Genomic DNA, 18938 nt, shown 5'->3' with positions numbered 1-18938 from the left:
CAGTGCATTTTAACCTCAAAAAAATGGAAACATCATTTTTCCCCTCAATTTGTAAATTAAAATTAGTGTGCTTTCCTTTGTTTCAAGGGCGAAATTCTTTTTGAGTTTTTAGACGTGGTCGTGGCACAGAACCGTATGTAAAATGGCAAAAAATAAATCGTCACAATTTTTGAGTAAGGTCCATCGCAATTTGTAAACCACACAAAAACCTTTAAAAGAGATTTTCAAGTATTGTATGAAACAGTTATGCAACATTTTCTTAACAGCTTTGTCAAGCGCCCTCATTTGATACAACCCTCACAAGTAAACTAGAATAATATTCACTGGTTGTTTTACAGGTAGCACATTCAACTTAAAGACACAAGCTTTTTTCCACCGGTAACTGCTGGCCAATCCGATGGAGTCTGAAAATTAAGTCGAATCATCAATACAAAATCAAAGATGCCCAGTTACTCAGTTTACACCACCCATGTACACTTCAGTTTGGCTGACCACTGATCAACGGGAGCGAGTATGTCGGGGGGGGGGGGGGGAGGGGGAAACAGCTAGACGGTACAGCAGTGAGCCAAAACGTTTGATCGGTTTATCATTTTTTTTTAATTCTGAGTAATTTTTGATGAGATGACATTTTTCAAACTTGAACGTGGAGAAAAGTATCTTCATAAGATTTATGTCACAGCGACAGGCCAACGGTCACATAAATTTTGGAAGGTGTCCATTTATTGCAAGGTCTTCAGCTTATAAACAAGAATTTTGATCAATGCATCTTTCATCCAATCAACAGATTACACCATATTTGCTTGCACAGCAGCCATACAGTTGATCAGTAACTACAAAGTGTTAGCAGAAATCGAGTTTCTTCCAAAAGAGCTATCTTTCCTCCACAAAAGCGTATCATCGTATGTTACTTCACTATCAACTCATTACAGTGTTAAATACCTGGCTTTTAAGATTCTACAGAGTTAGTAAATCAAAGGGAACATAGTTTCCATCAATGTTTCGGGTTGTTGTGTGTCACACGCTTCTTATCCTTTATGTTAGATTTCTTCAGAACCTTAATGACTTCCTTTTCTTCTTTTACTTCCGGTTTCTTTGATTTCCGGCTAAGAGATGGTGATGGGGAAACACCGTTGGAGCTCATCCATTCCTCTCTCTGCGCAGCCGCCACATAGGGGTCTGGGGAATAGTGCTCGGTGTAGTATTCAAACTTGTCATTGGTCTTAGCAGGAGTGAAGTACGTACCGTCCTCAAGAGGACGCTTTACAGCACCTTAAATGAAAGGTTCTAGTCAGTATACGATTGTACTAAATAGTGCAGATGTAATCTCCCGTGATTTCGTTCGATCTGATCGTCAAGTAAGCTTCGTTAATTTAAACGGCAAGAGGACACTGAAAAATAGGCTACAATTTCAAACTCTGTATTAACCTGGGGTCTAGAAGTGTGTACCCACCCGATGATTGTGTAACATGTAATTTTTTTCCCCTCCGGTTTTTTAACAGCTTTTAAAAGTTGTTTTCATGATCAACATAGTGCGTGTTATCTTCTCTACATTTCCAGGTCGATTAAGTTTTTTTTTAAGACAAAAAGCTATTACACTGTAACCAAGAGTAAGGTTAAGGACAACCCAGTAGAAATGCTAAAACAAGGAAATGGGTTTTTAATAATCCCGTACCTTATAAACAACATGACATCAGTATAACAACACTCCTGTCATTGATACCTGTGTCGGGTGCTGAATTGATTGTCTTTGAGGTATAGCTCTCCTTTTCCAAACGCTGTATCTGGGGGAAGGGTTTTAGTCTGGAGGATTTTTGTCGTGTCCTGATAAAATTAACCTGATCCCCCAATAAGGTTCCTTAATATTCTTGTGACTCCCACTCTGATTTGTAGTAGACTGGCAGTCAATATTCTATGCCCCCCCCCCCCTCCCCTTACTTTATACTCTGTTGGCGACGACTGATCCCCACTCCGTTGCCCCTGAAAACCATATGATCCCCGCAAAATTCTTCTCCCCCCGGGCGCTAAGCAATGACTTGTCTCTTGAAGAATGGTAAAAGACAGAATTTTCTTAAACTGAAGCTTTTGTCATAAAGGAAAAGAGAGAGAGGCTGGGTCTCATTCTACCCTATTCCAGCCATCATAACGTGGATTCGGTATTTGATATTGGTTCTCTGTTAATGCGCTCACCTCCTTCCATGTCGTCATACTGTTGAGGCTGCGGTAGGGAGATCCGTGTGTCTGCGTTCACTGACCACAATGGCGAGTTCCTCTCCGGGACCATAGGCAAATCTCTCTTGGAATTTATGTTTCCTGTCTCAGCAAATTGAGTTGGCTGAGTACCGGAGAATTTTTTTGTCGGCTGTACTGCGTCACTAGCCTTACTAGCTGTTGTACTGTTTGGATTGGTTGTGGAATTCTGGGAAGGTGTAGTTGCATTCTGGGAAGGCGTTGTTGAAGTCTCCACGTATTCTGCGTCTTCATGAGAAATGAAATAGTTTGTTGTCTATTTAAATCGTTAAAGAATGTAAATATGAAAGCTGTCAGAGGTTTCACCTATTTGACAAGTTGAATAAAAACAAAGGTCTTTATCACTTCTAACTAACATATCAGGAACCAGAACTGAAAACTGTTTACCAAAGTTTTGCTCGTCTTCAAAATTTTGACTGATTTTTCCACTAAAAAATTCCGCCGTCTTTTTAATTTTTACAAGGCAAAAAAGAAATATTTGTGACAACTCCCGCATTCAACCTGACGCAAATTTTTACTTACTGATACAAAAGCCACATGTCTTGGGACAATATGTTTCCAACTGTTCTTTGTAGGTTTCGCAGAATCCTCTGGTTTTCCATTCGTTGCAATAGGGGTTTTCCCTGTAAGTATCACGGCAATCTGACAGAAAAGGTATTTCATGCCACGGTTCAGAACATTGTAACTAAATGGCACTGATGCATTTGCTAATCCAGTACCGTATCAGTTAGTGCGATGGCTGAAAATGAGCCATTTAATGATCTTTATAAACGTCAGCCTCACTTTAACCTTTCCACCAATAAAGACAGAATCTCTATAAAGTAACGAAAAGTGTCACTTCTTCCTGGGCACTTGTAGACTCTCTGGTCAAAATCCCGAATATCTTCGGTTGAAAATAACTCGTTCACCTTACAGAATATATATTTGATCCTTGCAGTAGTTATATCAACATAAATGTCTCTTTGGTGCATCATAAGTCGTCTCTTGGTCTCGATCACAATCAAAATCATCCACGGTATGGTTTAATGACGGAATGAAGGACTTGTTACTAATCGTCGTTTATCATGTATACCCTACTCTATCATGTAATACCTTTGAAGAAGACTAATTATGATTGAAACAGTAATGAAACGTCTAACTGCGTCCATTTTTGTATTTTTACTGAAACTACTCCAGTTTTCACAGATCTTCCAAGGATCTCAATAAGATAAATCGATCTTATGTCTCAAAATTTTACCTCTGGTTGGATGCGTTCTTCTAAGGAGACCTGATGGCTTGAGTATGACTTAAACAAATTTTGAGTGATTAATTACCTTTGGAATAAAAGCTTTATGTGGATTCAGTTTCTTTGTTCGATTCAGATGATTCAACGCAGAAGATATAAATATGAGTATCCTTTTAAATTTGTGCATGGGAATCCTGCATAATTTTTCACTCTTGGCCTTGACAAACTAACAAAATACTGCTGTTTCTACTACTTAATGTTTTGATATGATTGAGGCACTTACTACAGAAGCGACACGTCATAGAACAGCCGTAAGTCAAGTATTGCCTGTAGCGATCGTCCATGCAAATATCAGCATCCTTCCATTTCTGACACGTCTGAGGCACAAATCTGTCCCTGCATTCTTTGAAGAGCAGGCAATGAAAATAAAAACTAATGAATCATTACCAATGGGAAAGCGGAGTGACAGTAGTTATTTTGTCAGCGTTCTCTCACTGATCCAGGAGAGAATCTTCAGGGAGGGCCCGGGATCCAGACTCGCCTCCCTTTTCTCATCAGACTGAAAAGTTTTTAAACTAATTTTCTGGCACCAAAATTCTCTCAACTACAGCATCGCTGATTGATTTCCTCTTTCTTGCTAACAAAATACGCATCAACAGAAGGAACTTGGCGCGAAAAAATTCTTTGATTTCTGAATAAAAGCTGGAACGTCCCTTAAAAATATGATTGTTTAACTGAGATTGCTTAAGTAATCCAACGTCTGTAACAGCCAAGCAAAGTTAGCGTCGATGGTTTCCATTGAGTCAGTTCTCTAGCGATGAAAAGCTGCGAAGACTTCAGTTCAAAACAAACTCAAGCAGTACGCTAACTACACTAGAAGTAAAAAGTGCAACCGATGTCACGAGCGGGTCGATTTAAAATTCTAACCAATAGGATTTATAATAGGCTGTGAAATTTTGGTAAGATATTTCACAACTCTGACAAATCAGCGTCATCTTATCCCAATCAACCCACAAGACTTTCCCCAAAAGATTCCTTCCTCTCACTTACCGGGCTTTTCTTGTTGTGGCTCATTAAGAGTGTTGTGATGTTGGGGGAGCTGTGGCGTGGTAGGAAGTTTATGATGGTGAAGGACTCCCACCAAATTTCCTGGATTCACTTTAGGGACTGTTACAACAGCTCCGTTATGCTGTTTTTGTGAGCCTTTGTGTACGACACGAAGAGCATCTTGAACAGCATGCAAATTTGGATTCAGTAGAGTGTTACCTAGGAAACAAAAACGAATTAGGCATCCTTAAGAATAGAATAATATGAGACAAATAAAATGTGTTCGCTTCCAGCAGGACTTCTTGCCTCTTTCATGATTACATGATAAGCAAGGTCAAATCAAGCGTGAGTGTGCCGAGTGACCAATGCCGTAAAGGGGTTAATTAAGTTTCTAAAGAAACTGTGGTTCTGCGTCAGTGGGAGAGTATAACGGGTAATCCCTTTGACTTCTTGCATTAGAATTTTTCAATCCACAGATCTCACAACGCGGACCATGCCAAGCCTGAAGAAACTTACCAAGGAGCTACGCTAGGAAATCGTATTCTTGTTTTCTCGTCATCGTATTCACCGATAGCGTAGCTCCATTTTCTGCATTTCAACCCACACACAACCCACAATTCCTCCAATCACTCTGACGAAGGGCTGACGCTCGAAACATCTAACTTTTACCTCTTTTAACACTAAACTACCCTGAGAGTGTGACCAGCCGACTTAAGTAACGCTATTCGAGGGGCGATGACCCACAATTATTACAGAAACAATAAATTAATCTTCAGAGCATATAAAAGCCTTTGTGAAGACACGCGCACAATACTTTTTTATTTCAGTTAGTGGACACAGCTTACTTTTACAGAAGCCACAGGTCTTTGCACAACCATTCCTCAAGTAGAATGCATGTGACCTGAAGCTGCAAAAACCAGACCTCTTCCACGTTTCACAGTTTTGAAATCTGTCGTGACAATCTACGATAGGAAAAAGAATATCACTTTAGAGGCGACAACTACTCGGCCTTAATCGGTTCAAGGGTCTGACTGATCATGAGTGGGTGGGGGGGTTCCAGCGTGCATGTGATGTCACTTCTTTCCAAAGAATTGAAAGCCATAACGTGGAACATGTACTTTTATAGCAATGATTAACAATTAGGTTTACAAACTGAGAACATTGCTTCGTATTTTTCGTTTTCTTTGCGGTCAATTTTTGACTTACCTCTCGGTAGTGCATGGCAGTCTGAAAAGAAATAATAAATCAGTACAACATTAAATAATGAAAATATTCATTTAAACCTATCTAAAACCACCATTTCTTTTTGTAACATAATGGTCCACCGCTACAAAGTTTCATGTGTTTTAAGTCGGTAGGTGGGGGACATATCTATCATATATATCATTGTCATATCTTGCTCTCCAACCTACTCGGTTTAGAAACCACACGACTTAGCTTGCTCACCTCACGACTATTTAGATAACTGAATACTTGTATGTGCTTCGCTTGATACGCAACGGAGAGTCTCCCCACGTCTCAAACTTCTCCGCCGCCTCCGTTTGACGATTTAAGAATAAGCTCCCTCTCTTAAGCTTTATCACTGTTCACTCAATAAGAGAGGGTCACCCCATGAAAGTTTAATTCACATACAGTATCTTAACCCTAACATGTATATAAAAGGAGTAGAATTGAAAAATATCTCTTGTTTACTGCTACAAGATTTGTTGCTGCCTATTTATTTACTGCCCACTAACCAAAGCCGACAGTTTAATTACTGTGGTTATACTTGATACACGTACGAATCGTTGAAAACAAAGCTACCTGTAATAGTTTTATAGCATCTCCGCGGCATCTGAATTCATCGCTGCGGATATAACCCTCATCAAAAGAAGAACTAAAATACTCTCAATTTTGACATAAGGGTTCGAGTCGCTGGTTAAAACCTCAATCATTATTTTCCATCTCTGCTTCTTTTCACCGTTGAATTTTCGAAAGCAGTTGCTACGTTCACCCCTAATTTTTAATCAATTTTACAATTTGTTCTGTATTGTAATTTTCAGACCATCATATCAGAAGATTAGGAGTCGTTTCCTGGCGGTCACTACCAATAATTCGAGTGTGTCTTGTCATAACTAGCAATTTGTCAATTTATATTTTAACCGCACAGAAATCAATATTTAAACACAGTCAATACATTCTTTAAATGTACGGCTCACCTATTAAGACAAGAAACGAAGACAAAATGATACAAAAGAAACACAAGTAAACCATGTTTGTTTGGGCCAACTTTAGCACAGCTATGAAAAGAAAACAAAACAATTAAATGAAAACAAAAGAAATAAAAACATCTGAAACATTCAAACAAAGAAACTAAACGGTAGCTAGTCTTTTAAAAGGTACATGTTGTTCACTTAATGGACTAATTATGATAAAAAGGACAAAGCAATTTGACTCTCAAGACCTTTACCTTAGCTCACGTTGCTAAATTTTGTCATTCGATGAGGCTGGTGTTAATAAGTTCTTTGTTTGCGCGCAACCAAGTCTTTTCCGTCAAAATAAACTTATTCCCCTCTCAGTCGACAGTCAAAAGAACAAGTCCTGATCAGAATTCTTGTCCTTGGGGGCAGTTTGACTGGTGACCCGAAGTGACCAGTTCTGTCAAAAGACAATCCGAACACAAGAAAACCTCGTGGTTTGAAACTGTTGCGATGTCATATCAATAGGAATTTCCTCTTGGGACAATGTTTTCATCGTAGAACTCTGAAGTTTGGAGTGGCAGAAGTCTTTACATCCTGCCCCTAGCACAGTAATAGACGTAAAAGTAAGTAAAAACGTAAAAATCGCGAGTGCACACTACCAAAGAATGTGTAATGAGTAACACTAACAATTCCAAAGTGGCTGGGGTTTGCAGTGAGTGTACAACCGCAAGGGCCACCCGAGCTCCTTTAAAGGAACTCCTGAAAAGGAAACTCCAAATGTGCTACATGTCCCTGAAGTTCATTTCTTGAATATCCACTGTGCATTTTCTCTGCGCAAGCCCTTACAAGAGGCGGATTATTATCCTTGGCTGTCTGAAGCTCACGAGGAAAATACGAGGGCATTTTCTCGTAACCTGAGATTTGATATTCGTTTGCACCGTAAGCTGAGCTGCAAGTATAAATGAAGCCTGCGGAAAGGTGACAGCAATATGCTGTTCATTCCTTGGTTTTGCAATGCGTATCCTTGCTGAAGTTGCTATAACTTGACTCATGTGCGCACATTGAAGAAATGACAGGTTTTATCCTGCATTCAGATTGCTTGTCAGAGAATTAAATATGTGATCTATAACTGAACAGACACATTATGTCTGTTCCCGTTTTCGGGGAAAAATAGATCCTGTCTCTTTCGTACAACGTACAAGGAAGTATTTCAGTCTTGCATCGTACCGCTTGACTGTTCGAACTTCATGTTCTGTCTTGGGTATTTTTAGTGAAGTATTCAGTGGCAGGTATAAGGGTAAATGTACGGGATGTTAACGCTTCTAATCGAGAATGGAATGAAATTTTGACAAGATCTAAGGGCAGGTTACATGTAGTAACTTGACCTTATTTACTAGTTTCCGGGCATTATTATTGTGATATCCGTTGCATAACCAGTTGAACAGAGGTTAGAGTTTGTCGCTGATGGCTGAGATTCCAAACATGCAAAAGGCATCGATCAACTGTTTCCATCACCATACAGTTATCAAGAAGCCTTATAGATTTACTACGGTATCGAATTCTTATCGTTGAAGAAAGATTATTTACGTTTCCCCACTTTTTCAATACAATAACAATACAGTAGTCTCGTTGTAAGGGTCACTTCTGCTCTTTTATAGCCCAGCGTGGTTGTAAACACCCTTTGAGTGATTACAGGTCCGTTGTAGGACTTGCAATCTTCAAGCTTCATTAACAATCAATGCGCATGTCATTGAAAGTACTGGGGACATTAGCCTTCTCGGAGTCAACATCGACGAACACCTTGTATTTAGCAAATACCTTCGTGAACTGTGTAAAAAAGCTAGCCAGAGAGTGAGCTTCCTCTCTAGATTAAGAAATCTGATCCCTAAGGAAGCAAAAATTGCTTTTATATAAATCCTCAATATTGCCATATTTAACATATTGTTACCTTATATGGCACTTCTGTAAAGCCCCCGACGCCAGAAACTGTTGAAAGAGTACAGAAACGGCCCTTAGGATTGTGTATAACACACATTCAGTAGAGTACACTAATCTTCTTAATCGTGCCAATCTACCTAGCCTACAAAATAGGCAATTACAAGATCTTGCTACCTTAATGTATAAAGCTAAATATGGTTTGGTACCTAGTAATGTCGTTGACATTTTTAGTATTAAGTCATCCAAATATCAATTAAGAAATATGGATATTCATTTACCCAGATTTAATAGTGTACATTACGGGAAACATTCTTTATGGTACTTTGGACCATATATATATGGTCTAGACTGGACAGCAAAATCAAGGACAAACCTACCTTACAATCCTTTGAGTCCAACATACGGCATATTAACCTTGTAGATCTTAAAAGTGACAATTGTGGCTCCTGTCTTATTTGTAGCTCTTGAGAATGTTTAGAAATTTTTTTAGCATTTTTCTGTACATTTTTGTGGGGATAACTCCGTAATTTTAAACTTTTAACTTTTTATAAATTTTAGATTTCTTGAATTATGAATTTACCTAATGATATCATCTATTAACTCATTTTATAATCTTTCTCCTATTGTTTTAGTGTCTCCAATTAGCTTTTTAGGTTAAAGACATCGACACTTAAATAAAGTTGTTATGTTTTATGTTTATATGTTTTTATGTTATATGTTATTGAAAAGAGGTCATATAAGTTAAATTAAGACGATATTCATTTGTGACCAGTACAGGATAATGATAAATATGGTTTCCTCCAACGTTTTGAGCCTCAAATCTTCGGGATTTGGTCACGTCTCGATGCTCTACCACTGGGCTTCAGAAAGCTTACTGATGAGCGAGGCTGCGAGACTTCCACACAAGCGTCCCTTTATGCTGATAGAATCGAGTGAGAGACAATTTTACGAAATGGAACATTCTTGGACCAAATCAGTATTCATTCGTCAAATGTTTGGGACAATGAAAAATCCAAGTCCTATCAGAGCACTCGTGCCTCAGCGTGACTCCCGGATTTTGAAATCGTAGGCAGTTATTTTCACGGGTATTAAGTTATTTGCTATACCAGTCTTGTTTTTTTTCATCATGAAAATACTTTTTATTAACATACGACAAGTTATGCAAAATAAATTAATTTGTAATAACTGTGCTGCAAACAGCAGTTTTGCGGTAGACCTATAGCTTACTTTCTGTAAGTCTGTGTGTTTAGATAATAATATATACGTATTCGCCTCTTAAATATTTCTTATTCGCTCTTTTCTAGATTTTATTACGCCCCTGAGCTGTCAACATTTTCAATATGCCAACAAAATAGGTAAAATTTGCGCTAAACGCCGAAAAGCGCTAGTTATATGCGTTTACTCAAGTCCAGTCCAGCAGTGCCAAATAGAATTCATCTGTTAATCCTGATGACGGTGAAAACGATGATGCTTTTTATCCTCAGACTTGTCCTTCAGTTTCTTCACAGACTCGTCTTTAACTTTATTTTTAGACTTATCCCCGATTGCCTTTTCGGATTTGTCCTCTGCCTCCTCCGTTTTACGTTTGCTATCACTGTCGGACTCTTTACCTTCTTCCTGAGATTTGTCATTCCTTTCGTCGATTTTATCTTCCTTCCTGAAATGTGCCTTTGAGGACGACTCTCCTTCTGTCTTCGTTTCTTTATCTTTGGCGGGTAAGGCGCTTGGCGCGAATTGTAGTGGACCTGTAGTTGTCATTGATAAAAGTATCATCGGTTAATCTACCATCGAAGAGACAACGATAACAACAAAAATAGCAATATAAACTTACCGGTTGGAACGGCAGTGGCAGGCTTAGCTGTAACTGGCGCTCCAGGCGCAGGCTTGGCTCCAGCGGCAGCGGGTGGCAATGATGCTGGTCCAGTTGTAGGTGCACTACCTGCCGCGGGAGCCGCTGGGGTAGGTGTTGCCACAATTGGAGCTTTTCCTGGTGCAGCCACAGGTGTAGTTTCAGGCTTCGCAGTTGATGCACCTGGTGCCACGGTGGCTGTTACAGGGCCAGGAACGGTGGCAGTTACAGGTTTTGCGGTTGATGCAGCAGGTGGCACAGTGGTTGCCGCAGCGGCAGGTGCACCGGTGGCAGCTGCGGGCTTCGCTGTGGATTCCCCTGGTGCCACAGTTGTTGCTACCGCTGCACCAGCTGCGGGTGCGACACTAGTAGTTGCTGGTTTTGCAGTGGGAGCTGCTGCTGCTCCGGCAGCCGCGGGTGTCGCACTTGTAGTTGCTGGTACCTTAGTTGTTCCTACTGCACCAGCGGCTGCCGGTGTACTACCAGGAGGTGCTACGGTGGTCTTTACTCCTGCAGCAGGGGCTGGTCCTGGAGCTACGGGAGTTGATGCTCCAGCAGCAGGCACAGTGGTTGGTGCTACAGTGGTTGGTGCTCCAGCCGCAGTCGGTTGCGCAGGTGGAACCACAGCTTGTCGTTGATGGCTTTGGTCATGGTGCTGCTTCCTCTCTGACTTGTGATGTTTTGAATGTTTAATGCTTTTAGCAGTGATATCCGATACAGTCACTGAATTCACAAAAAAGAAAAAGTTAGTCCAAAACAATTCAAACGAAATAACAGATGTGTCTTCAACACCGCTGGTCTCTATTTAGGATTTCCTCCAAATGGCTGCGAGCATTCAGACCTGATAAATATATAGCGTTCATCAAAACAAAGCAGTGAACTCAGTGTTTACCTAGTAAAATAGTCGCCAGAAAAAGAGTAGACCTCATGTTACTTTCTCAGAAACAACCTTTAAAAAGAGGATCACAAAATACAATTGTTAGCTAATGTGTGATAGTATAATCTTAGTATGAGCAAGCACCACTTCTTGACATTCTGATTCGCATCTTACGACGAGAAATCATTATCTCGGACGTGAAGGAAGCCACAAATACCAAATCTAAATGAATTAATGGTAGATAAAAATTTGTTTGAGAAGATGGTAACAGGTTACAAATGACTGAAAAAAATTGGGCTTAAATTTGAGAGTTAAACAACTGTGTTGAAGCTTTTTTGATCGGTCAGTCGATTCACCTCCAAAGTACTTGACCTTTCCTTAAGGCAAGGGAAAATACATACGTTAAAGAAGGTCTCATATAACTTTTTTCTTGATTAGCGAAGGATCGAACGTTTTTCATACTCTTGGAATTGTAAGCAAAGACATATATTAATATACGTGTGGTAAGGCCCTCGGAACTTTGGTATCCTCTTGTCAATCAGTTTTTACTATCATCGGAAACTCTCAGAAGAAGATAGTGCGCTAACTTCCTGAACTAAGAACTTAGACTAACCTAAGTTGAGAACTAATGAGTCTACTAGTTACGATCCCCCGCAGAGGTAAGATTTGATCTCAGTTTGATTACGCTAATTTATGGTGTCGTTTCTGGGTTCTGTATCACAAAAGATCACGTTTCTATTCAGTTCGAAGTAACGGTCTTTGTATTATCCCTAGATCGAACAATCAAGTTTTAAAAATTATGAATGGAATCAAAGTCTTATTCAAGTATCAAGGACAATAAAGAAGATTAAAAGTTATTACACGTTTTGTGGTGATCCCTCGAGCTACCTGTCTCCAAATCTTTTACTTAACTCTAAAACAGTAACTGAAACCAAAACAGTGTAAGGGAACTCCACCGCGCGTACGTGGAATGGGAAGTTTCCTTTAGGTGGCAAAAGTTCTCGAACATAGTTTAGGCTAAACCTGCGTATTCCTTTGCCTCTGGAAACAGGTAAGATTTTTTTTCTTTTATGTCGCTAACTCTTTACGTCTAATTACACTGATAAAGTCTACGTAACCATTTAATGAGCTACAGCAAGATAAAATGGAATGAGATATTTTACTGTTGCATTTGTTTCAAAATGGTGACATTCGAATCGAGTTAATAAATAAATGCAAACAACGATCTATTATTATAATTTTTTCCACCCTTCGACTCCACATCCTCCTTCGTGATAAACTGACAGAAAAAGTTAGGGCAAATCAAGTGTAAGAAATGCGAATACGAAAGAGAAATCAAACCATAAAAATTGAAAAAGAAAAAAAACCATTAAGAGGTGAGATACATCAGAGGTCCTCCCGCGAACGAATGAAATGAAAACTTTTATTTGATTCCTTGTAAATGATTCTACAGAGTGTTCAATAATAGAGCTAACTCTTGCTATCATTTTGAAAACCGAAATATTAACAACTTTGCTATAACAATATGGTCTGTTTCTCATGTAACCCTACTTAAGGGCCTTGAACGCAGACGAGTTCCTGAATGCCCAGGTGATCAAGCCCCTTACTGCGAATCTCACTGAAATAGCTTTATGTATTGGTTTTTTTTTTTGGAAAATTTTATAGTGATGTCATTGTTTGCTTTGTTTACAAGCTCAAGTTCAAAGCTGAATGAGACTCTACGACAAAAAATGAACTTAAATAACAAAAATAGAGAACTTACCTTCCTCGCCGGCTATGTCGCGAAGTTTCATATGATGTTAAGGTTGAGTGGTATGTCTTGGAATAATGTTCGTCGGGCTAAGGTGAAAAATCGCCAATACTTGAGGTCATCTTGACTCACGACTGAATTCTTAATTTGAATACTTTTCTGTGATTGCATCACAAAATTTTTAATTACATCAAAATTGAAATAACAGGCCGTTGGTGATTACATAGCTCTAGCTGAAGATCTGTTTTTCATTCGACAAAGATCGTCAGTTATCCGATGATATATCAGAGATGTTTCAAAGTGAAAAATCAATTTGTTCTGGCAGGCTAATCCACTCACCCTCGTCGATAAAAACCCCTATTAAAAATAAATAACATTTGTCAGGATTATGAAAGGTCTTTTGACACCTGCCCATTATATTTTCTATTCCTGTCTTAAGTAGACGTTTCTAGAAAGAGAGATAAATTAAGGCCATATTTGTTACGGTACTAAATCTATTTTTGTTCCATTGTTTTATTTTTAAGACAAAACACACCTTGTTAGAATGAAATAAGGGACCTTTTTCGTGGTAATGGTCACCGGAGAGGGGTTTCACGCTCAACCCGTGGCACTGATTCACCTGCTGACACCTTCCATCCGGCATCCTCAAGCTAGTCCTCCGTGGATCACGTGGTAAACCGAAAAGTTTTCACTCTGATGGCACAGTTAATATTGAGCAATTTAACATCATCGATGGAAATGCGAGCAATAAATCTCTCTGTCAGACGCCCTTATCAGTTTGTCTAAACCACATTGACCAGCTGAAAAACCTTTCAGAGTTTGCTTAATCTAAAAACTGTTAGAGTAGCAACTACCCTAGCTGGAGGAAATAGATGTCACAACATAGCACACGTGCAAGTCCTACTTAATTCCTAATGAGCCCCCCACTAGGGTGAATGCAACTAATAGATTCTATGACAGGGTAATTTAGTATAAATACACTGAGTTGATAACGTAAATTGGCCATAGTAAACAGTTTAGTTAAAAGCTGACGTTTCGAGCGTTTGCCATTCGCTCTGACGAAGGGCTAACGCTTGAAACGTCAGCTTTTAAACCCCTTACGGAGGCCAATTTACGTTATAAACTCAGTTGATAACACTAAATTACTTTGTTATACTCTCCCACCGACGCTGCACCACAGTTTCTCTAGAAACTTACCCCCTTTATTCAAATAGATTACATGTTGCCTTGAGTGTGTTCAACAAAAGATCACAGATGGCGTCAAAATATTATAGAAACAAAAAAGTGGCGAACTAAGGCGCAATCACTTTTTTTTCAGCTTCAAAGTTCCCGTCCATTTTAGCTACGAGGTTTCAAAACTTCAAAATCGTTTTCATCCCGATTGAGATATACCTTTTGGAGCTCAAAATGTAAAGTAATTCTAATAACAATACTCTATTCAAAAAACAAAGAACATATAGTTCTATATACAAACAAAATAACTAAATAATAAAAAGATTACTCGACCCGACTTCCAAATACATTGTCTGTATCTTTAATAGTCATTTAGTCTCCCTCGCTGAGAGGATGTATGTCTCTTTATGCCTGCTGTGTTTCGGCGTGAAACTGTAAAACGTCAGATAAGTGTTGCTTCACACTCACCACCAGAAACCTGAATATAGTAAGAAAATTACACCCTGCTGCCGTACATCAAATGAATGATCAACAAGCTTACGATAGGGAATTAAAAGATGAGCGATTGGGTAAGTAACTTGCAGGGCGATAACTGCTTGTGGAAGTTTACGCGCTGCACTAGTGCAAGTCATGGGACCTGGGACCGAAATCCAGTATGGCCGATAGGAATCTAGGACTTAAAACGCCAGGAATGGTTACTAAGGAGAGCAACATGGCGGATGAGTGAACACTTCAGTAGCGCCAAATTCGCTGCAAATATGACTTATAAAACTAAGTAAATAGTAACGAGATGGATTTATCTCTTCCATGCAAAGAAACAAGAAACTTAGTGGGCCACCAGGGAGCCGTACGAGCCGTCAGATTCAATTACGACGGTAACTACTGCCTGACATGTGGCAGCGATAAACTTTTAAAACTGTGGAACCCTCACAAGGGAGGTCTCCTAAAGACGTACAGTGGACATGGATATGAAGTACTTGATGCTGTAGGATCCAGTGATAATGGTCGGGTGGCGAGCTGTGGAGCTGATAAAACTGTTATACTATGGGATGTGGCAACTGGACAAATTATACGCCGCTTTAGAGGACACACCAGTGTAGGTGACAGAAATTATTCGTTCGGTTCCATTTCACACTTTGTCTCAATTTTTGTTTCCCTTGTCTCATACTAATGAAAAATCACGGCAAGATTTCCACGCAGCCCTATACTCCATTGTGCATACAGTTCTTGGATAAAAAAAAAACAGTGGCAAAAACAATGCAATGGATCGCCTTCGGGACAATGGCTCTCGATTGTGTATTTTGAAAACAGAAAAATAATTTTGATGTAATACTTTGAACACAAGACAAGCTTTTCATTGCAAAAAATGATCAAAGGATATGATAACTGTTATTATGTGTAATCATGCAAAATGCTGTCTGATTGTAGCCATATGGAGACCAGAGGCTTTTTTATTTTTATTTATCATGCAATCATTCACCATCACAGATTGTGATGATGATACAACACTGTTTGTCTACTGGTGATAATGATGTCTATGATAACTCTACATGTGGGAAGTTTGTCAATTAGTGACTGTCAGTTTTCTAATTAACCTGTTATCTCCCTAGATCTCATAAGTTATTCTTCTTATTGACTCCCTTAAATGTACATTTCCTTGTAAATTGGACAGGAGAATGTGTTCTTTCTCAAAGTAACATCCTTTAGTTACTAAGCTTAATAAGCTTGCCTGTTTTCATAACCTGTTTGCGAGGTTTTATATTGGAATTACAAGGAGAATTTACATTTTGATCATTTCTGGGAGGTGTGAGGTTTATGCTAACAGTGATGTTTTTATTTCTAGAAAGTGAACTGTGTGAAGTTTAACCAACCAGACAGCACAGTATTAATATCTGGCTCATATGATGCCAGTGTACGGTGCTGGGATTGTAAATCGCGTAATCCTGAGCCAATACAGATTCTTGATGATGCTAAAGACAGTGTGCCTTCCCTATGTGTGTCTCAACATGAAATTCTGTCTGGGTAGGTTTGCAAGTGCTATAGGTTACTACATGTAGTTGAAGCAGTATCCCTGTCAACTCTCTTGCCTTGGGCATGAGCACTGTGCCTGTGGAGAGAACATTTGGATCTCATGCTAGCACATTCCTGGTGACCAATTTCTTGTACATGAAGGGAAAAAGGAGGCTGGAAAAGCCCTGAATGGCACTTGATAAAAATGTATGGTCTAAAAATCATTATATGCCCTTAGAGAAAACTAGGCTGTGTAAATTATCATCTTTCTGCCTAGACCTTTGAATGTGGAAGGAAAGCTCTGGAGACAGGTTTGTGTCAAATCTCCTGTGCATCCTCCCTAATTTTGGATTTTAGAGTTAGTCCTATGATATAATCTAATTTTTCATGAAAATTTGGCCTTTCTGAGGGATAAATTCTCACATTGACTCAAAACATGTAAGCAAGTATATTAATTTGTGAGCTACTAGAACTGGGCAATTGTTGATATCATCAAAAATTATTTCTTGAATGTAACTTATTTTTATGAAAAAGTCAACTAGGAATTTTAGAAGTGTCTTGAATTTTTTTCTAAATGCATTGCTTAGTGCAATAACTATTATGAACTTAAAACTCAGTATTGATATCATTTTTTTGGTAGAATGTCTAGAAAGAGAAAAAAGAAATAGATATGACAACCATTTTTTCTTCTAAAAATACTATTTCTGTTGTGATCAATTCTTCCTTACAAGATCTGTTGATGGCAAAGTCCGTAACTATGATATCCGTATGGGTCAGTTGCGAGTAGATTGTATTGGCCAGCCAGTCACCAGTGTGAATTTTACGAGGGATGGTCAGTGCGTGCTGGCATCAACATTAGATGACACCATTCGTCTGATGGATAAAGACACTGGGGAGTTACTGAATGAGTGAGTTAGAATTTCTACTCTCAGAAAAGTCATCAGGGGAAGTACACTACATACAAGTTAGCCAAACTGTAGAAAATTCTGAATTTAATATACTTTGGAAAGAATAGATCTTTAATTCATTCATGCTTATTGGCTATGAGAAACTGTTTTCATTGGGTGACTAACCGAAGTTTTGTCTGCGAGTTTTCCTTTTAATCCTTTAACCCCTAAGAGTGACTAGCATCTAATTTCTCCCTATAATATCACCTCTGAACCATACATTAAGGTCATGAGAATAAAAGAAATGATCACCAACTATAGAACCTCTTTATTTTTAAACAAATTTTCCTTGTTAGCACCTTAAGAATTGTATCGAGAATATGCAAAATGGTGTTATGGTGTACAGGGTAAATTAATACTACCTTACTGCTATCAAAACTATCACTGCTCTATTTCTTACCTAGAGTAATGTTGGCTCATTGCCCTTCTTGTTTTTTATTCAAACTTTATTCAAGACTTGTAAATGATTAATTTAACTTATATTTAAAAATGCACCAAAGGGGAGTTAACAATTTAGAGAGAAGAAAGGCTTTGAATTAATATAACTTCTAAAATTCAATCCTTTGCTCTCAGAATTGATGTACTTGTAACTTCTCCTTACAATTTTAGTATATTGTAAATTAGACAGGTTAGTGAGAATTAAGAGTGCCATCATCAAAGGATGGTATTTTGATAAAACACACATAAAAATGTGTTGTAGCCAGAAAGGAGTAGTTATGATCATTTTGAGGTAGTTTAAAGGTAATGCTGATGAAATGTTCCAGAAAAAGTTTTGGATTAATGTAAATCATTTTGGGAGAATTGTAGTACTAATGGATCATTGTTGTATTCAGGTTTACAGGTCATATAAACAAAGACTATAAAGTGGACAGCTGCCTGAGTAGCAGTGATGCACAAGTTGTTAGTGGCTCAGAGGATGGCAGGATTTTTTTTTGGGATCTGGTTGAAGCCAAGATAGTACACACCCTGGATAAAGCTCATAAATCTGTTGTTTACTCTTTGTCTTATCACCCTGCAGAAAATTACCTTCTGTCAGCATCTTCAGATGGAAAAGTCAAAGTTTGGCATGATTCAAATTGGACACCAGAGTAAATAACTTAGCTATGAGAAACAGGAACCTACATAACTGAAAACCATAATTTGGTTTTGTGCATGTATGATTTAATAATTTATGATTGTAAATAAATAGTTGTCTATATTTTAATTGCTTAGAGAGTGCAAGCAGGTGAAAGATAGGTTTCTTTTTCCTTACTTCCTGTACACAATACATAATAAGTACAAATTATCAACAGTCAAAAGGGGACAGGAAGTAGCAAAGAAGAGTAGTGTAAGAATTGTTTTCTACCAGCAATCCCTATCTCTGCTCCTCCCAGGAGGGGTAACAATAAAAAAGGGTTTTGTGTTTACTAAGTATCCTATGTTCTGATAGGATTGATAATTTTGAAAGCAATGTCTGAGGAAAAAGAGTCAAAAAGATGTTGAAATTTAAACTCCATCATTAAAGGTTTTTAGTTTCAGATTTTTAGTTGTTGAAGCTGTCTCAATCGTTTGGTGGATGGTTAATAAATTAGAGATTGAGTATTTCAAAGCAATCCACTCTTCTCAACAGACATTTAGAGGTCATATGTAACACTCATAGTAGTTGGCTGAAGGAGTTTACCTTAAAGTTTCTCAAGAACATTCCAATACTTTTCA

At 38.6% G+C, this 18938-nt stretch overlaps 3 protein-coding genes across 3 annotated transcripts; 1 reads left to right on the top strand and 2 right to left on the bottom strand.

Moving 5' to 3' along the window:
- Positions 1–702: 702 nt before the first annotated feature.
- LOC113675645 (uncharacterized) lies at positions 703–7135 on the bottom strand. The gene is made up of 9 exons (XM_027192236.2): positions 6969–7135; positions 6718–6798; positions 5726–5746; positions 5365–5481; positions 4523–4738; positions 3756–3875; positions 2770–2889; positions 2188–2475; positions 703–1269 (listed from the first exon to the last, which is right to left on the bottom strand). The coding sequence occupies exons 2-9, from the start codon at positions 6770–6772 to the stop codon at positions 992–994; spliced, it is 1215 nt and encodes a 404-aa protein (XP_027048037.2). The 5' UTR covers positions 6773–6798; positions 6969–7135; the 3' UTR covers positions 703–991.
- A 2616-nt stretch (positions 7136–9751) lies between these two features.
- LOC113675646 (uncharacterized) lies at positions 9752–13433 on the bottom strand. The gene is made up of 4 exons (XM_027192237.2): positions 13126–13433; positions 11379–11435; positions 10469–11209; positions 9752–10382 (listed from the first exon to the last, which is right to left on the bottom strand). The coding sequence occupies exons 2-4, from the start codon at positions 11413–11415 to the stop codon at positions 10078–10080; spliced, it is 1083 nt and encodes a 360-aa protein (XP_027048038.2). The 5' UTR covers positions 11416–11435; positions 13126–13433; the 3' UTR covers positions 9752–10077.
- Positions 13434–14973: 1540 nt separating this feature from the next.
- Positions 14974–18831, top strand: LOC113675656 (WD repeat domain-containing protein 83). The gene is made up of 4 exons (XM_027192251.2): positions 14974–15382; positions 16130–16308; positions 17028–17204; positions 18077–18831. Exons 1-4 carry the CDS (start codon positions 15077–15079, stop codon positions 18333–18335), a joined length of 921 nt encoding a protein of 306 aa, XP_027048052.2. The 5' UTR covers positions 14974–15076; the 3' UTR covers positions 18336–18831.
- The last annotated feature ends 107 nt before the right edge of the window (positions 18832–18938 follow it).

Source organism: Pocillopora damicornis, chromosome 4 (genome assembly GCF_964200805.1).
Source record: "Pocillopora damicornis chromosome 4, jaPocDami1.2, whole genome shotgun sequence".
NCBI classification, from domain to species: Eukaryota; Metazoa; Cnidaria; class Anthozoa; order Scleractinia; family Pocilloporidae; genus Pocillopora; species Pocillopora damicornis.
The sequence above is the reverse complement of the archived record's forward strand: the minus strand, read 5'-3'. Positions and strand labels throughout refer to the sequence as shown.

Bases quoted from the DNA above. Each gene is read 5' to 3' on its own strand.
- LOC113675645 (XM_027192236.2), bottom strand. From the start codon at position 6,772: ATGGTTTACTTGTGTTTCTTTTGTATCATTTTGTCTTCGTTTCTTGTC. The intron at 2,476-2,769 runs GTAAGTAAAAAT...TTTCTCATGAAG, and splicing joins GACATGTGGCTTTTGTATCA to ACGCAGAATACGTGGAGACT. The intron at 1,270-2,187 runs GTGAGCGCATTA...CTTTCATTTAAG, and splicing joins GTATGACGACATGGAAGGAG to GTGCTGTAAAGCGTCCTCTT.
- LOC113675646 (XM_027192237.2), bottom strand. From the start codon at position 11,415: ATGAGGTCTACTCTTTTTCTGGCGACTATTTTACTAG. The intron at 11,210-11,378 runs GTAAACACTGAG...TTGTGAATTCAG, and splicing joins TCTGGCGACTATTTTACTAG to TGACTGTATCGGATATCACT. The intron at 10,383-10,468 runs GTAAGTTTATAT...TGACAACTACAG, and splicing joins TGCCACTGCCGTTCCAACCG to GTCCACTACAATTCGCGCCA.
- LOC113675656 (XM_027192251.2), top strand. From the start codon at position 15,077: ATGGATTTATCTCTTCCATGCAAAGAAACAAGAAACTTAGTGGGCCAC. The intron at 15,383-16,129 runs GTAGGTGACAGA...TTTTATTTCTAG, and splicing joins GCTTTAGAGGACACACCAGT to AAAGTGAACTGTGTGAAGTT. The intron at 17,205-18,076 runs GTGAGTTAGAAT...TGTTGTATTCAG, and splicing joins ACTGGGGAGTTACTGAATGA to GTTTACAGGTCATATAAACA.